Source organism: Anticarsia gemmatalis, chromosome 12, assembly GCF_050436995.1.
Source record: "Anticarsia gemmatalis isolate Benzon Research Colony breed Stoneville strain chromosome 12, ilAntGemm2 primary, whole genome shotgun sequence".
NCBI classification, from domain to species: Eukaryota; Metazoa; Arthropoda; class Insecta; order Lepidoptera; family Erebidae; genus Anticarsia; species Anticarsia gemmatalis.
In genome coordinates, this window is record NC_134756.1 from 5394906 (window position 1) to 5418779 (window position 23874).

The window sequence follows — 23874 nt, forward strand, 5'->3', positions numbered from 1 at the left end:
AAACGCACATACCTGTGGAATCCGAGAAGCATCCGTGGCAATGTTCAGCCACCATGAAATAATCCTGGCAAACATGACCATCATTATAATTTATTATGAACAAAGGCGGTGAAACGACTTTGCAATCGAGTCAACAGGGTGTGACCGTATCTTGGACTGTACCATTGTTCGGGCTCCTATCAAATTGTCATCCAAACCACCCCCTCTATTTCGCCTTCTACTTTTTATAAAGTTTACGGTATTAGCCGGTACCTCGCCATAGTTACTTGTGATTCCATAAGTTACTTGTTTGTTTATCGTGCGTGATTGTGTTTACTGTGGTAACATGTGGTTTATTTCTAGCAAATATCAAGTTTTCCTTGTTGTTACAGTACAGATTTTGACTTGCGAAATAGCTGATTGCAGCGCTATTACCAATACGAATCTCAACACTAGCTTACGAGATTATTCTAAGGATGAAGGGAATGTACGTGATCAGTGATTTAAATCGATTATGTTTTTATTTTCTTTTATAACATTGTATTTACTTTTCAGAATAAGACACACGTGAAAACCTTACAAAAAGAGGAAATAGGAAAACACGCATACTTTATACCAGCCAACAACCCAATTAAATTCAAGGTGTGAATTTCAAATATTTGCAATTTCCTTATTCATTAATAACGAAAACGTCTCGCTTCACAACCACAATTCTATACAATTCAGATCTAGTGTTTAGAATAGCAGTTTACTATGTTGGCACAAAGTGGTAACTAACTCATATTAAATTCGCACGCATCAAATTTTTATGTGGTATCTCATTTACCTGCCATGTAAACGGCCTGTCAACGAAAAAGCAACTATATAGAAATTGAAACAATTTAAGTAGTATTGCAAATCATAAAGCGCTTCCATGTCTGATTTTTTAAATGTCATCACAATTAAGAGCAAAATCTTTGTTTAGCTCTTATAATTGCTCGCTTAAGCCGCGAGGCAAGTATTCTGCATTAGCCCTACACTGCTATAATATATTCGAAGGGCTAACTAGTATTTATAATGAGAGTAGTTAAACCGGGCGCAATTACTTCGCCGCATAGCCGACAGCATTTAGCGCATTTCAAATGCAGAAATACAACAGGCCGAGGTTGCTTGTGGGAATATCACTGACATGGCCCACATTCTTGATAAACTTGCTGGAACGGAAACATGACTCAACCGGCAGCCGATACAATATAAAATTACATTGGCAGTTTTAAAATAAAAAATCATTTGTTTAAGTTTCCATTTATGTATTCGACTGGTGATTAAATTAGTTCTTCTCACGTCCCGAGTCTTTAAACTGACCAATACAGACAATGGTATCGTAAAGTCTACGTTCTTTAATATCACCAAACTTAACAAGCTCCTACATTTCATAATGCCTTAAAAGTTTTGAGAAAGTAAAATATATCATCTACTAATCAATTTGGTAGTAGATAAACTTTTGTAGCCAAGCTCTTGTCTTGCGCGTCCTAAAATTGAGCAAGGGTACTCGACCCCATCTCTGAAGATGGCGACTACTGAATAATAGAGTAAAGCCTTCATATAATAAATCAGAAGCTGACATAGAAATATGAATAAGAGCAAGAAATCGATACAAAGATGCGTAATGAAAAAGTGGTCGATAAACGAGGGTAATTTAGTATGCACTGTTTTGTGGTGCCCCGTTACAGTTAGTTACACCTTCATGGTCTACTAAGGCCTTACCATGCATAGTAAATACGAGTTTTGTTCGACTAGCCACGGCTCATTTTATTGTTCAAACGTTTATGTCCTTGCAATGACTAAGTTATTTGAAGAATTTGAATTAGACCTTATTTGTATAGTAGGTTAAAAACAACGCATGCGAATATTTGCCGTACGCTATGGAGAATAGAATGAAACAATTATGAATTGAAAACGTAATATTACTTTGTGTAGTTTCTTCGTACTTATAACTGTCTTTTTTAGAACTAATTAGGTATTTCAGAGAAACAGATGTGGGATTAACAATAAAATTGATTTTTAATAAAAACGTATGGGACTTAAATCTCTTCATACAAATTTTGTCATTCCAAGTTTCAACTGTTACGTCATATGTAAGTTTATAAGCATTTCTAGTACTTGTAACTTTTAATTGCCACAGACTTGAAGTAGAGACAAACTTTCTTAATATCCGAGCTGAGCTTACCTCAAAGGTACATACTTAGATACTTACGTATAACTAAGGTAACATATCATTAAAAGTTCGTTCCACCGTGAGTAGACGGATCAACGTATGAGAGAACAACCCATTGACGAGGGATTTAAAGATGCATAACTGAGAATCTTTTCCCGTGACGGCCTCGACCTCCACGCAACAGTTAGTTAGATATCAGATCAGTTCTCCGTAGTAATGAATAACGCAGAACCCAATAAGAGATGGTAAAAAAGAACAAATACGTGAGTCATGTACGATTGCTGTTTAGCAACTGATGTAGAAGTACTTGAAAAGTAATTCAGAGATTCGAAGAACTGTTTACCAAAAATACACAATGGGGAAGAGGAAAATTGAGTCCATAATTAGATTACCAAAAAATCTATTATTATTAATCTCGTTGATCTACCTATTTGTTTTATTAATGAAAATGGCACTCACTAAATTTGATACAATTATAAAACTTTATGTTCGATTTATTAATTGAAAACATGTTTGCGTGGCTCACCAAAAATGTTATTGGTCACCTGTAAAAGAGGTAAAATATTTTACCTCAAAGAGAACTTCGTAGACATTTTAAAAGGAAAGGGATATTCCGAGCAACGCCATCAATTGGAGTAGAAACATTAAGTGCCATGTGAAAAGGGGCAGTCAGCAGTGTTCAGACGGTGGCTCCTTCGTATCGAACCATCGGAGCATGTCCGGGCTAATTGAATTTTATTATTTTATCTTTAGAAATCTAATATTACCTTTTTATCTTCAATGGAGACGGACCTTTATCAGTACTTTCGACTAATGGAGTTTAATTAAACGTAATTGAGGAACATTTTGTAGATAAAAATGACATTTAATTGAAAAACATTCAAAAGGATGTTGTGTTTTACAAAGGACATCAAAGAATTTAGTTTTTTTCCCCAAGGAAATGTTCCTACTGAATATTATAACAAAATGTGGAACAAAACATTTATTTTTTATACCTATTTACCTGTTAAAATGTTAGTACAAAGATAGATTGTGCCACAAAAACTGGTCATTGCCTTTAATCTTACACGTAGGTGCTAAACAAGTGGAGAGATCAAGTATTTCTTGTAAAAATGTATGAATCATTCTGTTCTTGCAGGAAATCGCAGACAGTGCTCTCTCCAGTTCGAGTCATAGCAGAGGTTTGTTTCAAGATCATCCAGGTTTGTTAGAATACTAATATGGGTAGGTACAAAAACCCATTAGATTATAAAGATATACAGTCAATTTTCAGTAATTATCTAAATCTTATAAATGGGAAAAGTAAATAATACTAAACTAGATGTGTTTGTAGGATTTTTATTTTTTCCTCCCTTTGAAGATATAAACGACTGTCTTATTGCCTCCAATCGCATTAACTGTTAGACTGGCTGAGGCGGCTGTAACACGAGTATAATTAGGTTTCCTAATCAAGATGCATGGGTAATTTCTTATGTGACAAAATTACAGCTACCGCATTGTTTTATAATTAAGTTGTTCAGCGTTGCATTATTCATAATCTGTGTATTATGCCGTAATAAGAAGAGTTAACGAAGATGAAGCGGAATCTCGACTCCTACAATTCTCCAGAATTATTTCAGTAACCCATTAGACGTTCATCAGTTCGACAGTGACCTATGTCGCTGCAAACTCTTTTATAGAAAAAAATGAAATTTATGAAGCTAATACTCAATTTATTTGCTTTCAACGAAAAGTTACAACATTATGGAAGTCAATTAATGGTACTTTAAAATACGCACCTGTTTATCTGACAATATCTTGTAACGACGGTCAATCCACCTGCCTTGGTCATTTATTTTAACAATCGCCAATGCCCCAGTTTCAATATGCAGCTGGTATTTTTTTACCTGGCTGCTTGATGCAAAGGAGCACGCTTACTTGTTCACAATTTAATGAATTTTTAAGAAATTCAAGTATGCTACTTTTCAAGAAATATGTCATTAAAGTGTTAGGTCGGGGAAAAAATCTTTTCGCATTATAGTATACGTTTGAACTTGTAATAAAATCTTTTCTCTACACAAAAAGCTCGACATTTAGATACCTCACGAGCTCACTCAAAGAAACCTTATGAACCGTGTACTCATTTGAGATTCTTGAAGCTAAAGAGATTTTATTACAAGTTCATACATACTATAATGCGAAAATACTTTTCCCCGACCTAATAAAAATAATAGAATAGTGTGTCCGTGACGTTTACTCCAAAGTCAATCTTAAAGCAAAAGGGATAAAGAGAAAATTTCTGAACTGTACCTGATCTATCTATGAAGTCTTTTAATTACTAATACCCACTGTATATTTCCAGGTTACGCTCTAAACGATTACGAAGAAAGTCCCCACTACGAATACGGGCACGACTACCACTTCCCGGATCCTCACTCGGACGGGCACCATACACCGAGCTATGACCACCATGGCTATGAACATCACGACTACGATCCCCATCATTACGGGGGACACCATGGATATGACCATGGATATAATTATAAACACTATAAACATGTGCGTATATTTGCTGTACATTCCGATTCATTTTGTATCTGCTTTTACTATACATGCCAAAATGTGTTCGTATTTTTATCCTTCTTACATAGAAAACGGCTGACCCGATGTCGGCTGACCGGGTGATAATTTAAACCTTAGAGTATAACCTACTTTGGTCACAGTTATAACAGCTGGCATAAGTTAGTTATAAAAACCCTGAGGTAAATTTATTGTTGATCTAAGCATTATTGTTCATTTGCACTTCAAAGAACAATATTTGTATTGATATCATTTAGTTTATAAATTCCTTCATTCATGTTGATAATATTCATATCGGTAGTCTAGTTCATGTTTTCATCCCACGCAGTGGTGTGTACTGTTTAGGCGTTGTTTATGCCTAGCTTGTGCTTCACATAATTATCAACAGTTACATTGCAGAATGTAGAAACAATAAATTACTTCGCCTACTCGACGTTGGCTGAATGACTAATAGCTTAAAATTTTAGATCGTTGACTTAGTGTTTGTGAATGCACTTTGCGGTTTGAGGTCAGAGAAAGAAAAAAAAGTCTGAGTTCCATTTATCATTTACATAGGTATCATTATACCTGACGTCTTACTCTTTCTCTCTCTTATTTTTATGAGGTATTCACTGCTCCATACTATGTATATTACGTTACTAAAGGCCGCCCGCGACTTCGCCCGCATTTAAACCCTTTTCGTATTGATCCCGATCCCTCAGAAACTTCGGGATAAAAAGTAGCTTATGTGTTATTCTGGGTCTTCAGCTACCTACGTCCTACATGTCAAATTTCATCGTAATCGGTTCAGTGGTATTTGCGTAAAAGAGTAACAAACATCTATTGATACTCACAAACTTTCGCGTTTATAATATTAGTAGGAATAGTAGTATGATATAGTATAAGATAGGTCTGTCAAAAGTTTTTCTACTCGTATTAGCTAATACGTCCCTTAAATAACAACTCTCACGAGGGATCATCAATTTCTTGTTAACCTACAAGTATTCTAATGACCTCGTACTTCTATATTATCTCTCACTTAATTGCTGAGCTGAGTCTTAATACGTTTTGTTCGTGTAATAATTATTGTCGCTATATTCACGCTTAATGTTAATTGTTACACACGATCGAGCGTATCTTTAATATAAACAACGTTCTTTGTGTGTGATTTGAATAAATTTATCACATACTTGTGTTAATATATGTTTTATGTTAAATTCACAGGCTTTAGCGGCTAAAGCAGTACTTTGGCCGATAGCTGGAATAGCTTTGCTGGGTGCCGCAGCAGCTCTAGTAAGCAATCCAGTTCTTTTACAACTTGGAGTCGTATCAGGCAAACGAAGAAGACGCGACACTGAAGAAATAACAGGACCCGACTTTCCTACAGAATCTTTTATTAAATACGAGGAAAAAATTAAAAAGTTGACCAATGAAGCAAAACTTAAGGCTGAGAATCCAGTTAATTTGAAAAAAAGAGTATTAAAAACTGAGTCTATAAAAGAACATCGATTAAGCAACCAGAATTTGAAGGGAGTATTGAAAGAAACTGATGTTAAACAAGTCGCAAGGGTGAAAAAAGTTCGTACTCCACTAAAAACATCTTTGGATAAACCAACGAATGCAGGACGATATGACAAAGATGATGACGGGTTTATACCCATTCCACTAAAATTAAGGTCCCCTAAAATATCAGAATCAAGGAAGACAAAGGTTGAACATACATTGTACAAATAGTTATATTAATTTGTTTTATTAGAATAAAATGTTGAAATAAAATGTCGATTTTTTTTATACCATTGCATAAAAGATATTAAAATAAAGCACCATGTAATTGCATTAATAAATACTAAATTTAATCGTATTCAATACTCACCAAGATATTTATCTTCCAATAAGATAAGGTCTTGTTTCACAAATACACACGGTGAACATGCAGACGGAGCACAAAAACTGCATTTAATATGAAAAACACGTTTTAACTTATCGATTTACGATTTAAAAGGACATAATAACACCAGAAGCGAATGACACTAACACAGAACAATAGTAATCACATGCACACTGTACTACGATATACAAACAATCACAGAAATATTGACAAAACAAACTATAAACCGACAATTGTTTGGTTAAACGTCATCAAAGAACCGATCATACGGTGTTTGGCTCACGAATCGAGTGAAGTTCGAACGACGTTCGGTCGAGACAGTTTTGAATGAAGTTGCCTGCCTATTGACCTTTCTATGTGTGCGCACACGCATTGCTGACGAAACGTGTTCGAGTGCAAGGGGTGTTGAAAAACTCGCTTTTAAAATGCCCATGTGTGAGTCACTGGGACGTATTTTGCTTTGTGTGCCTGCCCTATTGGTTATGGATTTTATATTGAGGGGAAGAATAGACGAGATGTTGTTTTAGGGCAACAAAAAACAAGATTGAAACGAAATTGATTAGTGTATGCTCACATTTTTACTAAGTTTTATATTACCTTTTTTATGTTAAAAGAAAGTGAAGTGCAAACTTACTGGGCATGGTTTATTTAAATAAAATATCCTACAAACTGGAGTAATAAATAGATAAAGTGTTATCTACAACTTTAAAAGAATAATATTTTATCATTTTTATACTGCACCCTGGTGTACAAACAAGGAACTAAAATGCGTTTGCTGCTATGTCAGTGTTGTATGAGTACTTGAGAACATGCATTTCGAGATAGTTGATAGTACGGCTGTACTTTAATAGATGGCGTTAAAAAAAATCTTACACTCGTCTCTGAATGCTACTCATGGTACCGATTCCGACCAGTGGAAGACTATTATTTAATGAAATAAAATTTTATACTAAACAAATAATATTTTAAAATGAATTGCATCGCATCTAAAACTTAATACTAAATTAATGTTTCAATTTAGTTTGAAAATGAAAACCACTTTTTTGTTCACCATTTTTTTAATGAAAGCTGCCTTGTTAGTACGTTATTTTGTTATACTTCTCTTTAATTCTAAATCTTAATATTTTTTATGTGGAGCATCACATCACCATCCAGCTGATTACTTTATAGCTTGAAGCCGAACTGAAAAATAAAGTGAAAATAATTTATTTTAAGCCGTTTCGACGACCACAGCATTAAATTTGATATTAGGTATTTAGAGTTCTAGAAAATATGGCACTTACCTTTGGGGCATTGTCGACAGTGCATTTGAAAATCAATGCGGCTCTATCACATCCTTTTTCGCCATCGGACACCTTTTCGTCGTTTACTGAAAACAAAGTGCAATTTTTATATTGTAAAAAAAATGTTTCTGAGGACCTTAATGATGTGAATACAGCACTCAATTATCAGTGTAAAAAATGAGGCTGTTAAAAAAATAAGATAAGATAACTGGGCCTAATGTGGTTACTCGCAAAATCTCTTCTGAACCCTAGAGAAAATAGGTCCTTCACAAAACTATTGAAATTACATTCGGTGTCAAGTTATTATATTGTTCAAGACCTTCTAGATACTTATTCTGGATATTATTATCTTACCTTTCACACAGAGGTCAGCCATCTTCTTCGCATTTTCCAGCCGTTTCTCGTCTCCATTCTTCATTTGTTCTGCTATTTTGTATGCGTGATCTAGATTATACTTTCCATCTTTAGTCATCTGTAATATAAAGATTATATTTGTAATAAAATACTTGGGAATAAATGGTATGTATGTTATTTAGGCTACGATTTAAGGTTCTGGTTCAGTAGCAGCCGAGAAAGTAGAATATGTAGTAGTTTTACAGCAGTATCTATCGACATTTTGATGGAAATGGCACTTAAATTTCGTGAAAGAATTGATTTTTATGGTATCTAAAGTATGACAAAAGTTAAGAAATTAACATTGCCAGTACTAACCCCCGGTTAGCGGTTGGGTAGCGCTTTTCCTGTATGAGTTTTGACGCTATTGAATAGATAAACTACCGCTAAATGTACTCAGAAACCGGGGGTATAACAGTTTTCAATGTCAGATAAACTCCTGAATTAAAGGTCATAACAAAAACAATACTAACGACTTCAGCTTCTTTGTAAGCGCACGCTAACACACATTTAGTGGCCATCTTGGTCGGTGTTACAAAACTCTGCAGCTGCATTAACTCCGCCATGTCAACTTGCGAATCTTTATTACATTTCATCACCAATTTCGTCAACTCCATTTTCAATTCTTCTTCCGTGATGGCCTTTGTAAAAATAATAAATGGATTGTTAAAACTACGATTTAAGGTGGACTTGACTTCTGGCTCAGTATAAGCCGATTTACTATATTTTACCTCAAGCAGTTAAAATCATTGAAAATAATAAAACTTCGAGAATGGGCTCGCTTCAGTTCGTATTCTTTAGCTTTAGTTAGTAAAGTTAGATTAAAAGAAGACAAGGAAAAATTAAGGGCAACAAAAACAGTTTTAAATTTACTTATAAATTTTATTAGGTTCATCAGAATTCGACTCGTTTCATATATATAGGTGTGAAATATTAAAAAAAAATACTCACGTATATACAACCACATATTGTTGAAAAAACAAATATTAATTTCCACATATCGAAATAAACCAAGATCACTGTTTGCACGTAAGTTACTGTATGCAATCTTTCCTCTTCATAGTTCCTATAAATACTAAATAAAATTACAGGTAAACCATTAAAATAAATAACCTATTCGATAACATTTGAGTTCATTACAATTTTCATAAAATTACCAATTTAATATATTGTAATGAGTTTTTTTTACGATTTGATATAGATACGATCTGCACGTGAGCATACACAAAATTGAACTTTTGTAGTTCGTAGTCACATTCACTTAAATATAATTACAGATATTGTAGCTACACATTTAATTTTGTATTATTTTTAACGTATCGTTAAAAGTAAATGGCCGGTAATAGAATATAATGAATAATTTTGACCTTTTTCCGGTTTTTAGTTACATAGTTACTAAGCCAAAGAGGAAATTTATAGGAACTGATGAGCTTAGATATATTATACAAAGTTTCTATGCCACAGAATAGCGGCATAATAATAGACATGTATATACAAATTCTTATTTTATTATGTAATATCTTAAAATTACCTATTTGTCTACATTACAGCTTGATAGTATAATGTATAACTTTGCTACTTTGGTACAAAATAAAAAATGGAAACATATGAAAAAGTTACATAAACAATAAAAAAAATTAAAGCATTTCTTCTGAATCATTTTGTGCTTCTTGTCTCATTAAAGCCGCGTAAAGCAATTCTTCTCAGACAAAGTCGAACTGTAACAAAAAAAAAGGATTTATGAACTATACTTATAAAACCGTCACTTAAAATGCTGAAAAAATCGCAGGATTTAGTTATTTTCAGCAATTCTTAAAATCTGTCAGAAACCTTATCAAATGGAATTGTGATAGTAGTTTTTATAAATTTGCTATCACTTTATTTAGCAGATAGTTTATCTCACATTTTATTTATATACTGGTGAAACTAATAGATGCCAAATTGCTAGAGAAAGTTTTGGTGTCCTTGAGGCACTACGGCAGTTTTTTTGAATTTGTGGAACAATGGTGATTTACCAAGCAAGGCAAACAAATCCCACGCATTATGTAGACAAATTTGCACTTACATCATAACATTTCAGAATATCTTACAAATTTACGTTTCAGTAGCTATTGTTCATGCACATCAACTATAAATTCTGTATTATTATGGAACTGTACGAAGCAAAATTTATTCTATTATAATCAAATTCATGATTTAAAGAACACCATTAAAAAATCGTCAAATATCTTCCACTAGCTGACCCGCGCAACTTCGCTTGCGTCACATAAGAGAGAATGGGTCAAAATTTTCCCCGTTTTTGTAACATTTTTTACTGGTACTCTGCTCCTATTGGTAGCGTGATGACATGACGGTGACCTTCCTCGATAAATAGGCTATCTAACACTGAAAGAATTTTTCAAATCGGACCAGTAGTTCCTGAGATTAGCGCGTTCAAACAAACAAACTCTTCAGCTTTATAATATTAGTATAGATAATATTAGTATCGATTGTAGGTAGCAATGAAGGGACTATCAATAGTACAGACTGTACGGAGTGAACTTACATCAGGAGCCTTTTCTACTGTACACTGGAAAATCAAAGCCGCCCGCTCGCAGCCTTTGTTGCCATCACCTACTGGAACGTCGTTTACTGCAAATTAACGAACCTTTACTTAATAATCTTACGAACATACTGTTTGCAAATCATTCACTTGAAATAAGGACGTACTTTATACTTTTTTACAACTCATTGTAATTAATATCTGTCGAATAACATTCGCGCAAAATACGCGACAAGCATACAAACGGCATACTCCCGGCATAGTGTTATCATTCAATTACTAGCTACCTATACTAAGTACCCGATTGTGCGACGTTAAAAAGGTTAATGTATGTAACGTCGTTACTTTCATCCTGTCATTTCGTATTTTAGGCAATAAGTAAAATCAATGGCTTTTACTTAAAATAAATTACCGTTTTGACAAGCTTGAGTGAACTCGTCGCTCTTCTTCATCTTGACAGGATCGTCTGATAAATACTTCCGCGACATTTCATTGACTCCTTCGATCCAGAGTTCTCCTTTATCGTTCATCTGAAGCAAGTGATTTAACTTTGTTAAAATAATCATGACTTTTGAGCTAACTTTGTTAAAGTACTCGTGACTTTTGAGCTTTTTAATAAGTATTTTTGGAGTAAATACGTTACAAATCGATAAAATATAATAGCTAACGTTTTTTCCTATTCCATTACCGTTCCACTGGTGCAGCTGGGCCTTTTCCCGTATTTAAATATTTTTATTGACGTGATAAAGAAAACTAGGATTTAATCATCCTTATTATAAAACTATAATGAATTGTACATGACAGACGAACACATACAATATTTACTCCACAACAAAAATGAATAGGAAAAACAAAACATGCTAATTAAAACTTGTCATGTGTTACAACATTCGCCTAAAAACTTTAATTAAAACACATAAAAACGCAACAAAAAGAATCAAGATTAACAATAAAAATATCGTATTCATACATAATTACAGAGGAGCATCATCAGATTCATAGAAAAATCAGTATCCGGTGAACAAGAGCATTAGCTGTAATGACCAACAGAAGGCTTTGTACAATGATCGTGGACCGTGTAATTGGTTATACTTATCATCGACGACCTTCTGGTCTTTTTTTTCCAAAATTATACAAACTAATATAAATTGAATTTCTGAAATTTTGGTAATGATCTTCATTGAATGATTATTTTTATTGTTTTAGACAAGTTGCCGGATATTATTCCTGCTATTAAAGAAAGTTAAATTCTCCTGCTTCAACATAAATATCTCCCTATATGAAAGACCTCCACTCCGTTGGCCTGTCTGTCAGTTAAATGCATTTTCGTTCAGTTATTACCTAGAGACTTAGTGATTCATAAAAAGATATTAATGTAGATACACTTGAATAAGGTGCGGTAAAAATAGGTTTAGCTGCGATGATCAACGGGCTACTAATTTAGATAATTTTCCGTCCACCGGGTCCGATAGCAACCTATATAAAACAGTCTTTGAAGTAGAATAATTTGTCAACAAATAATAATAAATTCTTACCATTCCAGCCTTTTTGTAAACGCAAGCAAACAAACACTTAACAGAGCCGCTGTCAGGCATTTTCTTGTTCTTCAATACTTCGAGGTCATCTGCTGATATTGGATAGTTCTCTGAACATTCAATTATCATCTCCACGTACTTCTGCTTCAATTCTTCTAAGGATAACGCCTGAAAAAATTGGCATCACTCGTGCATCTTGATTATTAATCATGTATTATAATTTTTATCATAACCCTTATTCACGTTTCTACCTCAATTGGAACAATGTTTTCCAAAAACTTTGGAACTACCAATTACTAGCCTTAATAAAAGGTAAGGCTTAAAATGAGTCGGGAAAAGGTAAAAGACGTTTTTTACAGTTCAAGGGCCAACTGAAGTTTCCGTAGTAAATAGTGTCTGTACTTTGAAACACCTATTTAGATATAATAATATAGGAAGGTATTATTTACGTTATGTATTAACGCTAATATCTAGTTGTATTGTGAAACCTCAAACTTTGAACTTTGATACTAGAGACTACTTCAGAGATGTAAATCTTCAGGACTTTGTCCGATTCAATTAAATTTAATGCATATATTTTTCGACCAAATTTTCCACGCATTGAGGAAAATTCTTGAAGATCTGTACTGTAAACGTGAATTTGAATTACATTCATTTAAAAAACTGAAAAAATTGCAAAGAAAATTCGTGAGCGGAGCTACGCGCGTTCAAAATAAAATATCCGCTAAAGAATTCAAACCACTGACATTTTAACCCGATTTGAAAGCACTTCAATACACACCTTAGCTCCACAAAACACACAGACCACAATCAAAAGACAGAAAGCTGATTTGAACATGATTTCAACTGGTTCACACGTAAATTCGTGAGGCAAATGTGTCAATTGATAATATGTATCCTTTATATACAGCTAACGGCTATTGTAAATAACCATTGGATAGCGACAAAAGCATCATATAACTGCAGCTTGTAATCCATTTTATTATAATAACATAACAAATTATAAATACCATTAGCACCTTTACAGCCCTTATAATAAAATTCAAATTTGTGTGTCGCCTTTTTAAAGTAAATGATGAGTAAAGTGTTATATTTGCAATTATCGTGTTTCATAACATAGTTGTTGTCGTTACCCATGAGGGACTATTGACAAATAATCGTGCTACGTGGTAATATTACCAAAATTGTCCGCCTCTGTATATTGAAAGATTTTTTTGGCGTGTTTGACAGAAAAAAGTGTATAGTGTTACAAATAGATACATATTATATCAAACATTAGGAATAAATTATTTCCATTTTGATTTTTTATACCATTTAGAATGAGGAAACTATTAACCACTCGATGGCCATTAAAGAGACCGTACCTAACGTCTATTCTCTATTATACAAGATGAACATGACATAACAATCAAACCAATTAATTTCACCTAATCAATACAATTGGAAGCTAGTCATATTCCCACAAGTAAGGATATAGTGACTCTAAGCAAAGACTACGGATATTGCATGACGAAAGCACTATTAAAACCTGTTAACAACTGTTGAGAGATCTTCAAAACGGCTCATTAGTCCATTACTGATAACTATTGTTGTAGAACAATAGAAAACACTTTTTTCCTACTGAAATTTCTCAGTAGAAAATAATACTCTAGGACTAATAATCACACATATTATGGTACCCGTTGTTTCTATACCAAGCTTTTTCTACATTATTGTTTGAAAATTATCTTATTAGGCCACTTTTAGTTTGATGATTCCTTTATGAGAATGACCAGTAACAAGATTTTCTACAGTAGGCGCTAGAAGCGTTGATAACATTTTAATACAAAATTTATTGATAGTTAGCCGGTTGTCGATAGTCGGTAATGGTAGAGAATCGTTATAAAGTAAACTTCTACTGACCAATTCTAGACCAACATATTTGATGAAGCAGCAGGCTATTATAACAACTTCTTTATTATCAAATAAACAAATTGATCGTTACGACCAAATAGCACGAGTATGCAAACGAAAATGCGTCAGTACATAACAATGATTGTAAAATTTTTGACGATAGGGAAGTTTATAATTTGATGAATGTCCTACAGTCATCATGAAAACCTATGTATTAAATTCACATGACAACCTTAATTCGATGTTTTGACTAGTAATCACATGGTTAGTAACATCTCATTAAGACCCCATTACAATTTACGACTCATATAAATTCGGTGTAAACCAAAATTTTGACACTGACTATTCGATTTCGCAACAGTGACTATCCTTTGGAAGAAGAAAAAGTTTGATATTATCAAAATGTTTAAAGTATCAGTTTTCCTGTGTTGTTTGTGTTTATGTGCCTTGACGCCATACATAGCTTTGGTAAGTAGTTATCTATAAAATAAAAGTAAATTTGCACAGTTAGATATAAGGATCTAACTTTATCCTGATACATACCGACCAATCGACGCACGTCGTTAAAAGAATTAGCGTTATTTCAATATTAAGACAATACTTAAGTCGCACCAGATATTTCAGCAGCATGTTGTCTTTTTTCTATTTGTCTTTTCATTGTTATTTCTTCGTATCACTGATTGTTTCCCTTTTCAATGTGGTCTTTCACCATATATACTGGGTATAAAAAAGATTATATTATTATAATACTGTTTTTCCACAGGCGATGACTCCAGAGCAGAGAGCTATGATTCACTCTCACTTCGAAACGATCGGCAAGACGTGCATCAAAGACAACGTGATTTCAGAGCAAGATATCAACGACCTCCGAGCCAAGAAGGTTCCTTCGGGACCTAATGCTCCTTGCTTCTTATCCTGTATGATGAAGCAGATTGGCGTGGTAAGTTTGTCTTTTTATTATGTTCTTAAACTTCTTAAAGAAATATCGCAAGATATAGGGATGCAGGGGCAAAAAAATATATTCAAACCCATAAAGATTAATTAAGGATTCAACTGTACAACTCCCTCTTTTGTAAGTTAAAATCTAGTGCTAACGATGGAGTCTGTTGATATTCCATAACCATAATAAAAAAAATAGAAAATCGCTGAGTTCACCGATAATTCATTTTGTTTTACTAAAATTCACAACGCTGTTCCTGTAAAAATCGCACAATGATTCACATGTTTTCTAGATGGACGACTCCGGAATTCTTCAAAAGGAAACTGCGCTGGAGATGGCTAAATCCGTTTTCCAAGACCCCGAAGAAATTAAAATCATCGAAGATTATCTTCATTCTTGTGCACACGGTAAATAGGTTTCTAGACAATTATCCATTACTGGCTTTAAACGTATTTACTTAGTAACGTAATTCTAAGAAACGGAAACAATACTATTGTTATTGGATCGGACTTAGGGCGTGAGATTGGCGAGTTAAATGTGTGACTAATTGCTCTTCCTCCGTCATTATAATTGCAGGCATTATCATTCCCATCGACTAACTACCTTTCTGATAAATGTCACGTAAGTTTGGATTAGGAATGAGTTTTGTATTTTGCTTTCGCAGACAATTTGAAACCTAACCGAAAGTTGTAATTCTTTCTTTTTCTATGACTGTGCCACTGCTGGACAGCAGTCTTCTCCCGAATTGATTTAAAAGACAGAAATAAATGCACAACAGTTATACCTAACTCACTTCACATTAAAAGTTTTTTGGAAAGTTTTGTTTATTCGATATCCTAGAAAAAGCTATGGACAATAAATTACACTTTTTCAATTATAGTAAACACTGCGAGCGTCAGCGATGGAGAGAAGGGTTGTGATCGTGCTATGCTGGCTTTCAAGTGCATGGTAGAAAATGCTTCTCAGGTAAATATTTTAATTTCCAATGTAAATAAGTCACAACTATATACTTTAAAGAATCATTATTGCTAGAATTAATTATTTATAATGATGTTTCTACACAAGTCACGTAATTTGAAGTATTGCATTAGTTCGATACAAAGTAAGCCGGATTGTTCTGGATAATTATATAACAAGTGTAGTTACTAATCAATGGCATAAAAACAGGTGATCTAGTTTTTGATTATCTTATTTCTTATTCGATCCAAATACCATATTATGTAACGAAACTTGAAACGTCTAGTTTTTATGGGCTCGCTTGATGTTATTTAATAAACATCTGTACTAATAATAGAGCAAAAACTATGATTTTGACGCGCGTTTTATAAAAAAATAGAACATTTTAAGCGTTGGGAAACCCACTTGGATGACGCACAGTTAATACTGTAAGGTCAGTAAAATATAGATTGCAAACAAATAAATGTTTTATGAACCTTGCACGCAGTCTAAGCCTTTATACCTTGCAGTAGATATATGTGTATTGTATATAGTTCAATATTTAGCTATGATTTGATTCTAAATGATCCTGATCATATTAATCATTTATTTTTTTATTAATGGAATTTTTGGATGAAAATTGAACTTATCATTTTATTTTGTTTGTTTTGCAGTTCGGCTTCGACATCTAAATTCTTCTAACGCGTTCTACGGATGTTAAAATACTCTCACTTTAAACTCAAATGTTTTTGTCTATTGACTTCTTAATTTGTTATTTTTAAATTTAATAAAAGGTTCGGAAAATCAACTGTCGTTTATTATTTTATGAAAAATCCTTTATTGTATAATATTTATATTCTATTCTATTTTAAGCACATGACTTTGACGTTATTCATATTTGCTTTATGGTTTTAAATTCCCGTAATGTAGTTGTTCATAATAATAAATGTTTTAAGTGATTTACAATCAGAAATGATAGAAAAAAAACAAAAAAATTCAAATAGAATTGCTTTATTATAATAAAAATATCAAATAAACATAATAAGTAACAAACAAGAAAGATGCCTCATTTGGTCAAGCTCATCAACAAATCCAGGATTCCGTAAGCCGTTGTCTGTTTTGCATTTAGATTGGGATCTGAAAATAAAAAAGTAATATTAGAATTGCTTTACGGAAATGCATTGTTTGCTTTGTTGTACAATTAAAGTATTTTTTATATGAATACTCAATTAAACTGAAACGAATATAAAATTAGATTTTTATTAATATTTCCCTTTCCTTGGGATCTTCGCCTATTTTAAACACTATGTATTCTTTACCCTTACTCGGGTTCTATCTTTTTACAAAATTTCATCGAAATCAGTACAGTGATTTAGGCATGAAGACAGCCAGATATAGTAGCATTCCCGTTTATAATAATGATCAATATAATGTAATAGGCTACTAAATATACTATAGTCAGTTTTATAAGCTTAATACCCCTACAGTTGAAAAATCAATAAGTTGTTCATGATTCACAGTTACAAGCATTATAGCGTACCTCAGCCTTGTGTTCCATGGCGCAGGCCAATACAAGCTTGGCTCTATCACAACCAGCCTCTCCGTCACTGACAGGCTCATCGTTCACTGAAATAAATATTTCAAGACTTATATATTCGGAAGCCGAGACACATTTTGGGCCGTTGAGCCAACGCAGTAAGTTTTATATTCCGATGAAAAAACACCATTGTTATAAACATAGAAAAATTGGTCGAGTAATCTTAGATGTAATTGTTTCGCAAACACTACTCTACCGTTCGTTCCATTGCAGCGTTGTTACTCAATATCGTATTGAAATTAAAACAATTAATATTACTTTACAGACCTTTAGAGCATTTCCTTCCAATTTCTTCGAATTTAGCGAAATCTTCATCGCTCTTCACAAACTTCCTCAGTTTTCCGAGACCCTTCTCGGCGTCATAGAAACCTTTGCTGTCCAGCTGTATAACAGAATGGTTGATTTAGCTTATTTTATATGAATTTTACAATAATTTGGCATAAAATTTCATCAAAATAGAAAATCACACATGCGTGTAAAGGCCATTGTCCTTTTCCACGTATAAAAGGTAGGCATTTCCCGGTAAAGAGATGATATAACTGATAGTGGATCGAATAGAAATTTAGGTTCCACAATATAATTCAGTGCAATACAATGTACTAGTGTTATTATTTTGTTGCTACGATTACTTCTTCAAGTTAAACTGAGTAGCCAAGCCAAGTAAAAGGATCGAAAAAATGTTAAACTAAAATAGACTCTATTGTTGTTAACTTACGATCTCAGTTTTCTTCATCACACATCCGAGGAAGCAAGACTTGATGCCTTCAGCATTATTGGCCTCCTTGGCGGCTATGATATCTCCCTCAGAGACTCCATGCTCGGATGAACATTCTGCTATGACAGGTGCCATTGCTTCGCGGAAGGCAGCCTTCTCTTCATCGGTGACAGCCTGTTAGAACCAAATATTAAACTGTGGCGTGGGGTGGCGACGGAGGAAGTTCAAAAAATGGTCTTGGAAGCTACAAATGTAAATTTTGTAACCTTTAACCATTGTATACAGAAATTTTGTAGCAAGCCTCTATCTAGCGGAATCTACCACTGAGCATCTATACAAAGTATGTAAATTATTATCAATATGATGTATATTCATTTAAGAAATTAAAGTAGTTTCGGTTTGTTTGTGAGGGATTCTTCTTAAAGAGACCCTTAAGAACAAACCGAAACTACTTCTAAGGGTCTAAGGTACTGTTTCTAGGGGTCTTTTTAAGAAGAGTACCTTAGAAAATTGGATCCCAAATTGGGTCTTTTCGAGTAAACTTGGTTTGAATAATAATATTTAGAATACTCACCGAAACTTTAGTGAGGCTCGCAGCCACCACACACAGGAGTAAGCAGGTTACTTTCGACATCTTCAAGTTCTTTGGTGTTGTACCGTCTTTGAGACTACGATTGGATATGCTTGTCTTTGAGCCTATTGTCCATTTATATATCAAAATCCTGTCGTTAAGTCGTTAGATGTGAAGCAATTATCATAATATCTCACCAACGACACCACGCAATGTTTAAATAATAACCCTCAATGTTACACGAAACTACAAAAAAGCACTTTTGCTCTTCGTTGTATTGTTTACCTACTTCCTCGAATATAAGAATCTACTTTGTTCTTGTTGTTAGACTGAATGCATACCTCAAACTCCTAGAGAACTAATTTCGATGAACACGGGCTACAGAAGGTTCTCAAATTCTAATTACAAATCAAATGCAATTACGTTTCAAAACTTCAGACCAAAAAAGTCACATTATAAAAAGGTTTTTCCAAAATGTCAGTTTCATTACGTGTATCTCTGGATTAAATATGGTAATCTACTAATTACTAAGCGGCATAATCTGAGAAGCAAAACTACTTATTTATTTAATTATTTTTATAAAATTGTTGCTGTCATAAAAAGCCGTAGATATAAAAACTGAAAATACGCTGCATTTTGATTTTTTGAGTTACTACATGGAATAAGATTGTTCTAGCAAATCACTACCCACGAAATCGCAAGTGATAACTAAACAAGAATTTAACCTATTACTATTGCGGTTTTCGATCAAGTTTATCTCTTCGCCCATTTTCTTGTGTAGTGCGATCCTCTCCTGGTTCTAAATGTGATCTAACATTGTTTATACCTACTTAATTATTTTATTGTGTCTGTTTACGAACCCCGGATGGTACTCATTTGCATGCAAATGTAGAAGAATGAATATTATTCGTCATCGTATCATCATTTTATGAACATAACTTTAGTACAACTAGGTAGTTATTTAAACAAAGTTTAATTGTAGCTAAAGCGCAAAAGGTTCATATTTATTGACAAAAACCAGTCAGTGACCACCTTAAATTAATTAAAAACTGTGACAACTCCCTGCAATTTTTTTAAATTTAAACAAAGAAATGAATATACCAAATTTTCTAGATTTTATAAGATCTTAAGATATTCATATGCATTTTTGTCGTCTCTGCGTCAAAATATTAAAGTTTTTTTAATATTTCTATTAATCTATACTAATATTATAAAGCTGAAGAGTTTTTTTGTTTGTATGTTTGTTTGTTTGTTTGTTTGAACGCGCTAATCTCAGGAACTACTGGTCCGATTTGAAAAATTCTTTCAGTGTTAGATAGCCTATTTATCGAGGAAGGCTATAGGCTATATATATATAACATCACGCTACGGTCATGAGGAGCGGAGTAGCAACGAAAAATGTTACGACAACGGGGAAAATGTTTACCCATTCTCTTCAGTGACGCAAGCGAAGTTGCGCGGGTCAGCTAGTACTTGATACAAGTTAGAGATAAATGAGTCTATAAACTATCATACGTGTAGATAGAGTTCGAGCAACAACATTTTTCTTTGAAAACTCATGTCATTATCAGCGTATTACATATACCAGATGCTTTTCATACTTTTCATAAAAAAGACAGCGTTATTTTTTTCCAAACTATTAATGTACTGGTATTACCTTTGTGAGTAATCATTAAAAACAGTCAAAACCGAAACCTTCAGTACAAGGGTATAAATAGATAATGATCATATAATCTAGGAAAGAAGGCTTGCTTAGTTCTGTTAGTGTCGCATCATAATAATATGCCGTCAAAAACAGTTTGGACGTTGCAGAGACAACAACTCCGTAACAATCGTAATCGATTGAATTCGGTCAAAATTGTAAAATATAAAAAATCTAGAAAAAATAATCTCCAATCTAAGCAGGATCTCCAATATAATTTAGGTTCCAGATTATCGACAGCTATGTGTTTCTTTCTATGAAACCTTTTCCACTGTTCTGGAGAGTAAGCATTTTGTATGTTGTATGTTTGTTTAAGAGCGAAACTCGATGCTAGTGTAATTTTTTATGAATCGGCATCAATTAGTCTTCAAAGAAGTAAGGAAAGTTTTAGTAGTTTAGAACTATTTTAAGTACTTCTTTCCATCACTTTTTCTACGGAACGAACATACTTGTTTACGTAACAGTCCATACACTATATCTATAAAGTAAATCACGAAAATACAAGCGAGGTGTCAGAATGTTCAAAATTATAACAAACGTCCAAATTCCGGTGATTACTATTGGACCAGTGCCTGCTATAATAACTTGGGGTTTTTTATAACGCATGATATTCTATCAAACTTGCATTTTCCTATTCCCAAAATTGCTTAGACGATTATGTGTAATTTCGTGTGTAATAAATCGTCGCCTAGTCAGTTAGATACTATTATCTACTTTATGCTCGTAGTATAAATGTTTTCCTCTTTACGTCATATTGTGTAGTATATGGTAGGTCTTTAACATTTTAAACAGAGTAACGACCTGTCGTCCAGTGAAATTATATATAAAACTGAAACCCATTTTCCTTGGTCACGGCATCACGCGTAATTGACTGAACCGATTTTATTGAATTGAATTATTTTTGTGTTGTATTTGTTATTATTAGGAGAAGGTTCTTACGGAAAAAAATATTAAGAAAATCTCTCAGAAGTATTGAAAAATAGACATTTAATTTTGCATATTTTAGGCGGTACGAGGTTCGCCGGATCAATTAGTTGCAATTAAAGCCTAATCTAAATGGTTCAAGACTGAAGGTCGTATAAAGAGTGATGTAGATACTTCAGTGAGCACTATCACAATCATTTTACAAAGTAGATCTAGTAAAAAAGTGAATATTTTTTTATTAAAACTTTTTATTGACAAAAGATAAACAAAAAATACAATTTCACATTAGATTTTTCCTTTCAGCGCCTGGCAATTATTTTGTGCAGCTTATAGTGGGATCTGAAAACAAAAAAATCCTGGTTAATTTTTAAAAACACATTGAATCTCTTGAATAAAATTGGAGCATAGTGCCTTATTTTAGCTAGTTAATTAATGTTCATGCACTAGTAATACTTATGAAAATTCTTATAAGTAACGCACCTCAGCCTTATGTTCGAGGAAACAGGACAGCAACAGCTTAGCTTTGTCACAGCCGGCTTCTCCATCACTGACGGGCTTGTCGTTCACTGCAAATTAACAAAACAAATTAATAATATTTACATATGTAGGTTTTATACAACTGTAGGTAAATAGACCTCGATCTATTTTAACTAGTGAAACATACTTGATCTAAAATTGAATTACGAATTTAGATTAGACAGAATATACTTGTAACATATTCGTTCTAAAGATCCAATACAAACATTAATATCAACTATCAAAAAATATATAAATGGACATTGTTGTTTAAGTACCTGAAACGCATATCTTTCCAACATCAGCGAACTTGTTGAAGTCCTCATCGCTCTTAACGAATTTCCTTAGTTTTTCCAAACTGGCATCCACGTCGTATTCGCCTTGAGGAGTCAACTGTAAAAGCGAAATACAAATTGTAGTCAGAATTAAACGGCAAAATGACATATTTTTTTGCTGGTGCTACGAAATAAGTTGTCGGTATAACGCTATCGTGAGCTAGATTAGAAATATTGAAAGCATTTTTAAGCTAACTAAAAATCTTCCTGCCACTTTTGCTGACAAAATATACTCATATTACGAACATAAGAATTTTAAGTGCTATTTGTTATTACAACTAACAGCAGAATATTTATTAAGTGGGAAAAATTTAATGAAGAAAATGTGTACTTACAACTCCAAGTTTCTTGAACACACATCCGATGAAGCAAGAGTTGATGCCCTCAGGATTGCCTGCCTCCTTCGCAGACTTGATATCTTCCTGGGAGACGCCGTGCGCTGTAGAGCACTCTCCCACTAAAGGCAACACTGCTTCACGGAAAGCAGCTTTTTCTTCTTCACTAACGGCCTATCACAACCAAAAACAATTGTTACTCAATTATAAAAAAAGACATAATACTTTAAAGTGAAGTTCTTTAACGGGCTGTGAAAAGGGGTATCAAACATTTTCGATCACCAAAAATTCTCATAAACATTAAAGGGGTGCAATACAGTGGTCATATTCCATTATTTAGAATCTCTTCGTTTTCAATGCAATTTAACGCCTTGTATGCAAAATATTAAGATACAGTAGACTAATTTTCTTTTCGTTATATTTTTACAGCCTGTACATAATATTGATATCCAATTTCCGAGATACGCTTTCGAATGTTCTATGAATAGCTAAGTACTCACATAGACGCCACTTAAGGTCACAGCCACAACACAAACAAACAAACAAGTGAACTTAGACATGTTGATAAAACTGCAGTTGTACCGCTTACTAAGGAACTCCGAGTGAGTATGTTTATCCTTAAAACAACGTCTCCTATTTATATGAGACTCACGTAACTAATTCACTGAGATAATTACCATAATATCTCACCGTGAATCAAGTTAATGCTATAAAAACTAGTTACAATGGTTAATTGTTCAAAGAAAAAAAGCTCCAGACTATTTCTTAGAAGCTGTTTCAGGAATCTCAAACAGTTTTTTTGGTTGACAAAAAAGTTTAGCAGTAAATTGTGACCGTCGAACGGTAATTGTGAGTTTAATAATTCATATTGTGAAATTAAAATAATGCAAGGTTTTACAACGACACGTGTTCATTAAATTATACAAAAAAACTGTCTCGTTAAATATTTCAAATGGTATTCTTTGCTCCATAAGTTTGACGTAAATTACTTGTTTTTTTTTTGTATTTGCATTAGGTTAAAGGTACTTGTATATTGTTGGAGATGGCGCTGCGCC

The 23874-nt window shown here is 33.4% G+C and overlaps 6 protein-coding genes across 11 annotated transcripts in view; 2 read left to right on the forward strand and 4 right to left on the reverse strand.

Moving 5' to 3' along the window:
* spri (Src homology 2 domain-containing protein sprint) overlaps positions 1–6890 on the reverse strand; it is a 223868-nt gene extending 216978 nt beyond the window's left edge. The window contains exon 1 of the mRNA XM_076121060.1: positions 6588–6890. The gene's annotated coding sequence lies outside the window, so the exon portion shown is untranslated. The remainder of the gene's footprint in view (positions 1–6587) is intronic.
* Positions 1–23452, reverse strand: part of LOC142977280 (uncharacterized) — a 225369-nt gene extending 201917 nt beyond the window's left edge. For 2 of the 3 annotated variants that reach the window (XM_076121082.1, XM_076121081.1), the window contains exons 1-5: positions 23320–23452; positions 22820–22993; positions 22428–22542; positions 22114–22199; positions 21955–21972 (exon numbers count right to left, since the gene is read on the reverse strand). In XM_076121082.1, coding sequence (XP_075977197.1) covers positions 21961–21972; positions 22114–22199; positions 22428–22542; positions 22820–22993; positions 23320–23379 — 447 coding nt within the window. In that variant the 5' untranslated portion in view covers positions 23380–23452 and the 3' untranslated portion in view covers positions 21955–21960. Of the gene's footprint in view, positions 1–21861; positions 21973–22113; positions 22200–22427; positions 22543–22819; positions 22994–23319 lie in introns of those variants that run through there. The other variant, XM_076121080.1, reaches the window with a different exon arrangement.
* On the forward strand, positions 274–6483 carry LOC142977270 (uncharacterized). Of its 4 annotated transcripts, none has more exons than XM_076121065.1 (5): positions 274–466; positions 535–621; positions 3315–3378; positions 4518–4714; positions 5939–6483. In XM_076121065.1, the coding sequence occupies exons 1-5, from the start codon at positions 326–328 to the stop codon at positions 6446–6448; spliced, it is 999 nt and encodes a 332-aa protein (XP_075977180.1). In that variant the 5' UTR covers positions 274–325; the 3' UTR covers positions 6449–6483. The 4 variants fall into 4 exon arrangements, with proteins under 4 accessions (XP_075977180.1, XP_075977181.1, XP_075977183.1 ...); XM_076121066.1 differs by having other exon boundaries at positions 3315–3357; XM_076121068.1 differs by lacking the exon at positions 535–621.
* LOC142977286 (uncharacterized) lies at positions 7733–13222 on the reverse strand. The gene is made up of 8 exons (XM_076121089.1): positions 13137–13222; positions 12356–12523; positions 11233–11350; positions 10824–10909; positions 8752–8919; positions 8240–8357; positions 7886–7971; positions 7733–7784 (listed from the first exon to the last, which is right to left on the reverse strand). Exons 1-8 carry the CDS (start codon positions 13191–13193, stop codon positions 7767–7769), a joined length of 819 nt encoding a protein of 272 aa, XP_075977204.1. The 5' UTR covers positions 13194–13222; the 3' UTR covers positions 7733–7766.
* On the forward strand, positions 14581–16925 carry LOC142977274 (general odorant-binding protein 19d-like). The gene is made up of 5 exons (XM_076121074.1): positions 14581–14716; positions 15012–15188; positions 15481–15595; positions 16069–16154; positions 16799–16925. The coding sequence occupies exons 1-5, from the start codon at positions 14651–14653 to the stop codon at positions 16814–16816; spliced, it is 462 nt and encodes a 153-aa protein (XP_075977189.1). The 5' UTR covers positions 14581–14650; the 3' UTR covers positions 16817–16925.
* Positions 17120–19160, reverse strand: LOC142977281 (uncharacterized). The gene is made up of 5 exons (XM_076121083.1): positions 19011–19160; positions 18437–18610; positions 17989–18103; positions 17665–17750; positions 17120–17261 (listed from the first exon to the last, which is right to left on the reverse strand). Exons 1-5 carry the CDS (start codon positions 19068–19070, stop codon positions 17250–17252), a joined length of 447 nt encoding a protein of 148 aa, XP_075977198.1. The 5' UTR covers positions 19071–19160; the 3' UTR covers positions 17120–17249.
* Positions 23453–23874: the final 422 nt, after the last annotated feature.

Bases quoted from the DNA above. Each gene is read 5' to 3' on its own strand.
- LOC142977274 (XM_076121074.1), top strand. From the start codon at position 14,651: ATGTTTAAAGTATCAGTTTTCCTGTGTTGTTTGTGTTTATGTGCCTTG. The intron at 14,717-15,011 runs GTAAGTAGTTAT...GTTTTTCCACAG, and splicing joins TGACGCCATACATAGCTTTG to GCGATGACTCCAGAGCAGAG. The intron at 15,596-16,068 runs GTAAATAGGTTT...TTTCAATTATAG, and splicing joins TCTTCATTCTTGTGCACACG to TAAACACTGCGAGCGTCAGC.
- LOC142977270 (XM_076121065.1), top strand. From the start codon at position 326: ATGTGGTTTATTTCTAGCAAATATCAAGTTTTCCTTGTTGTTACAGTA. The intron at 622-3,314 runs GTGTGAATTTCA...CTGTTCTTGCAG, and splicing joins ACAACCCAATTAAATTCAAG to GAAATCGCAGACAGTGCTCT. The intron at 4,715-5,938 runs GTGCGTATATTT...TTAAATTCACAG, and splicing joins ATTATAAACACTATAAACAT to GCTTTAGCGGCTAAAGCAGT.
- LOC142977286 (XM_076121089.1), bottom strand. From the start codon at position 13,193: ATGTTCAAATCAGCTTTCTGTCTTTTGATTGTGGTCTGTGTGTTTTGT. The intron at 10,910-11,232 runs GTAATTTATTTT...GTTAATTTGCAG, and splicing joins CACTCAAGCTTGTCAAAACG to TAAACGACGTTCCAGTAGGT. The intron at 7,972-8,239 runs GTAAGATAATAA...CTTTGTTTTCAG, and splicing joins GGCTGACCTCTGTGTGAAAG to TAAACGACGAAAAGGTGTCC.
- LOC142977281 (XM_076121083.1), bottom strand. From the start codon at position 19,070: ATGTCGAAAGTAACCTGCTTACTCCTGTGTGTGGTGGCTGCGAGCCTC. The intron at 18,611-19,010 runs GTGAGTATTCTA...TGGTTCTAACAG, and splicing joins CGAGCCTCACTAAAGTTTCG to GCTGTCACCGATGAAGAGAA. The intron at 17,751-17,988 runs GTCTGTAAAGTA...TATTTATTTCAG, and splicing joins TGGAAGGAAATGCTCTAAAG to TGAACGATGAGCCTGTCAGT.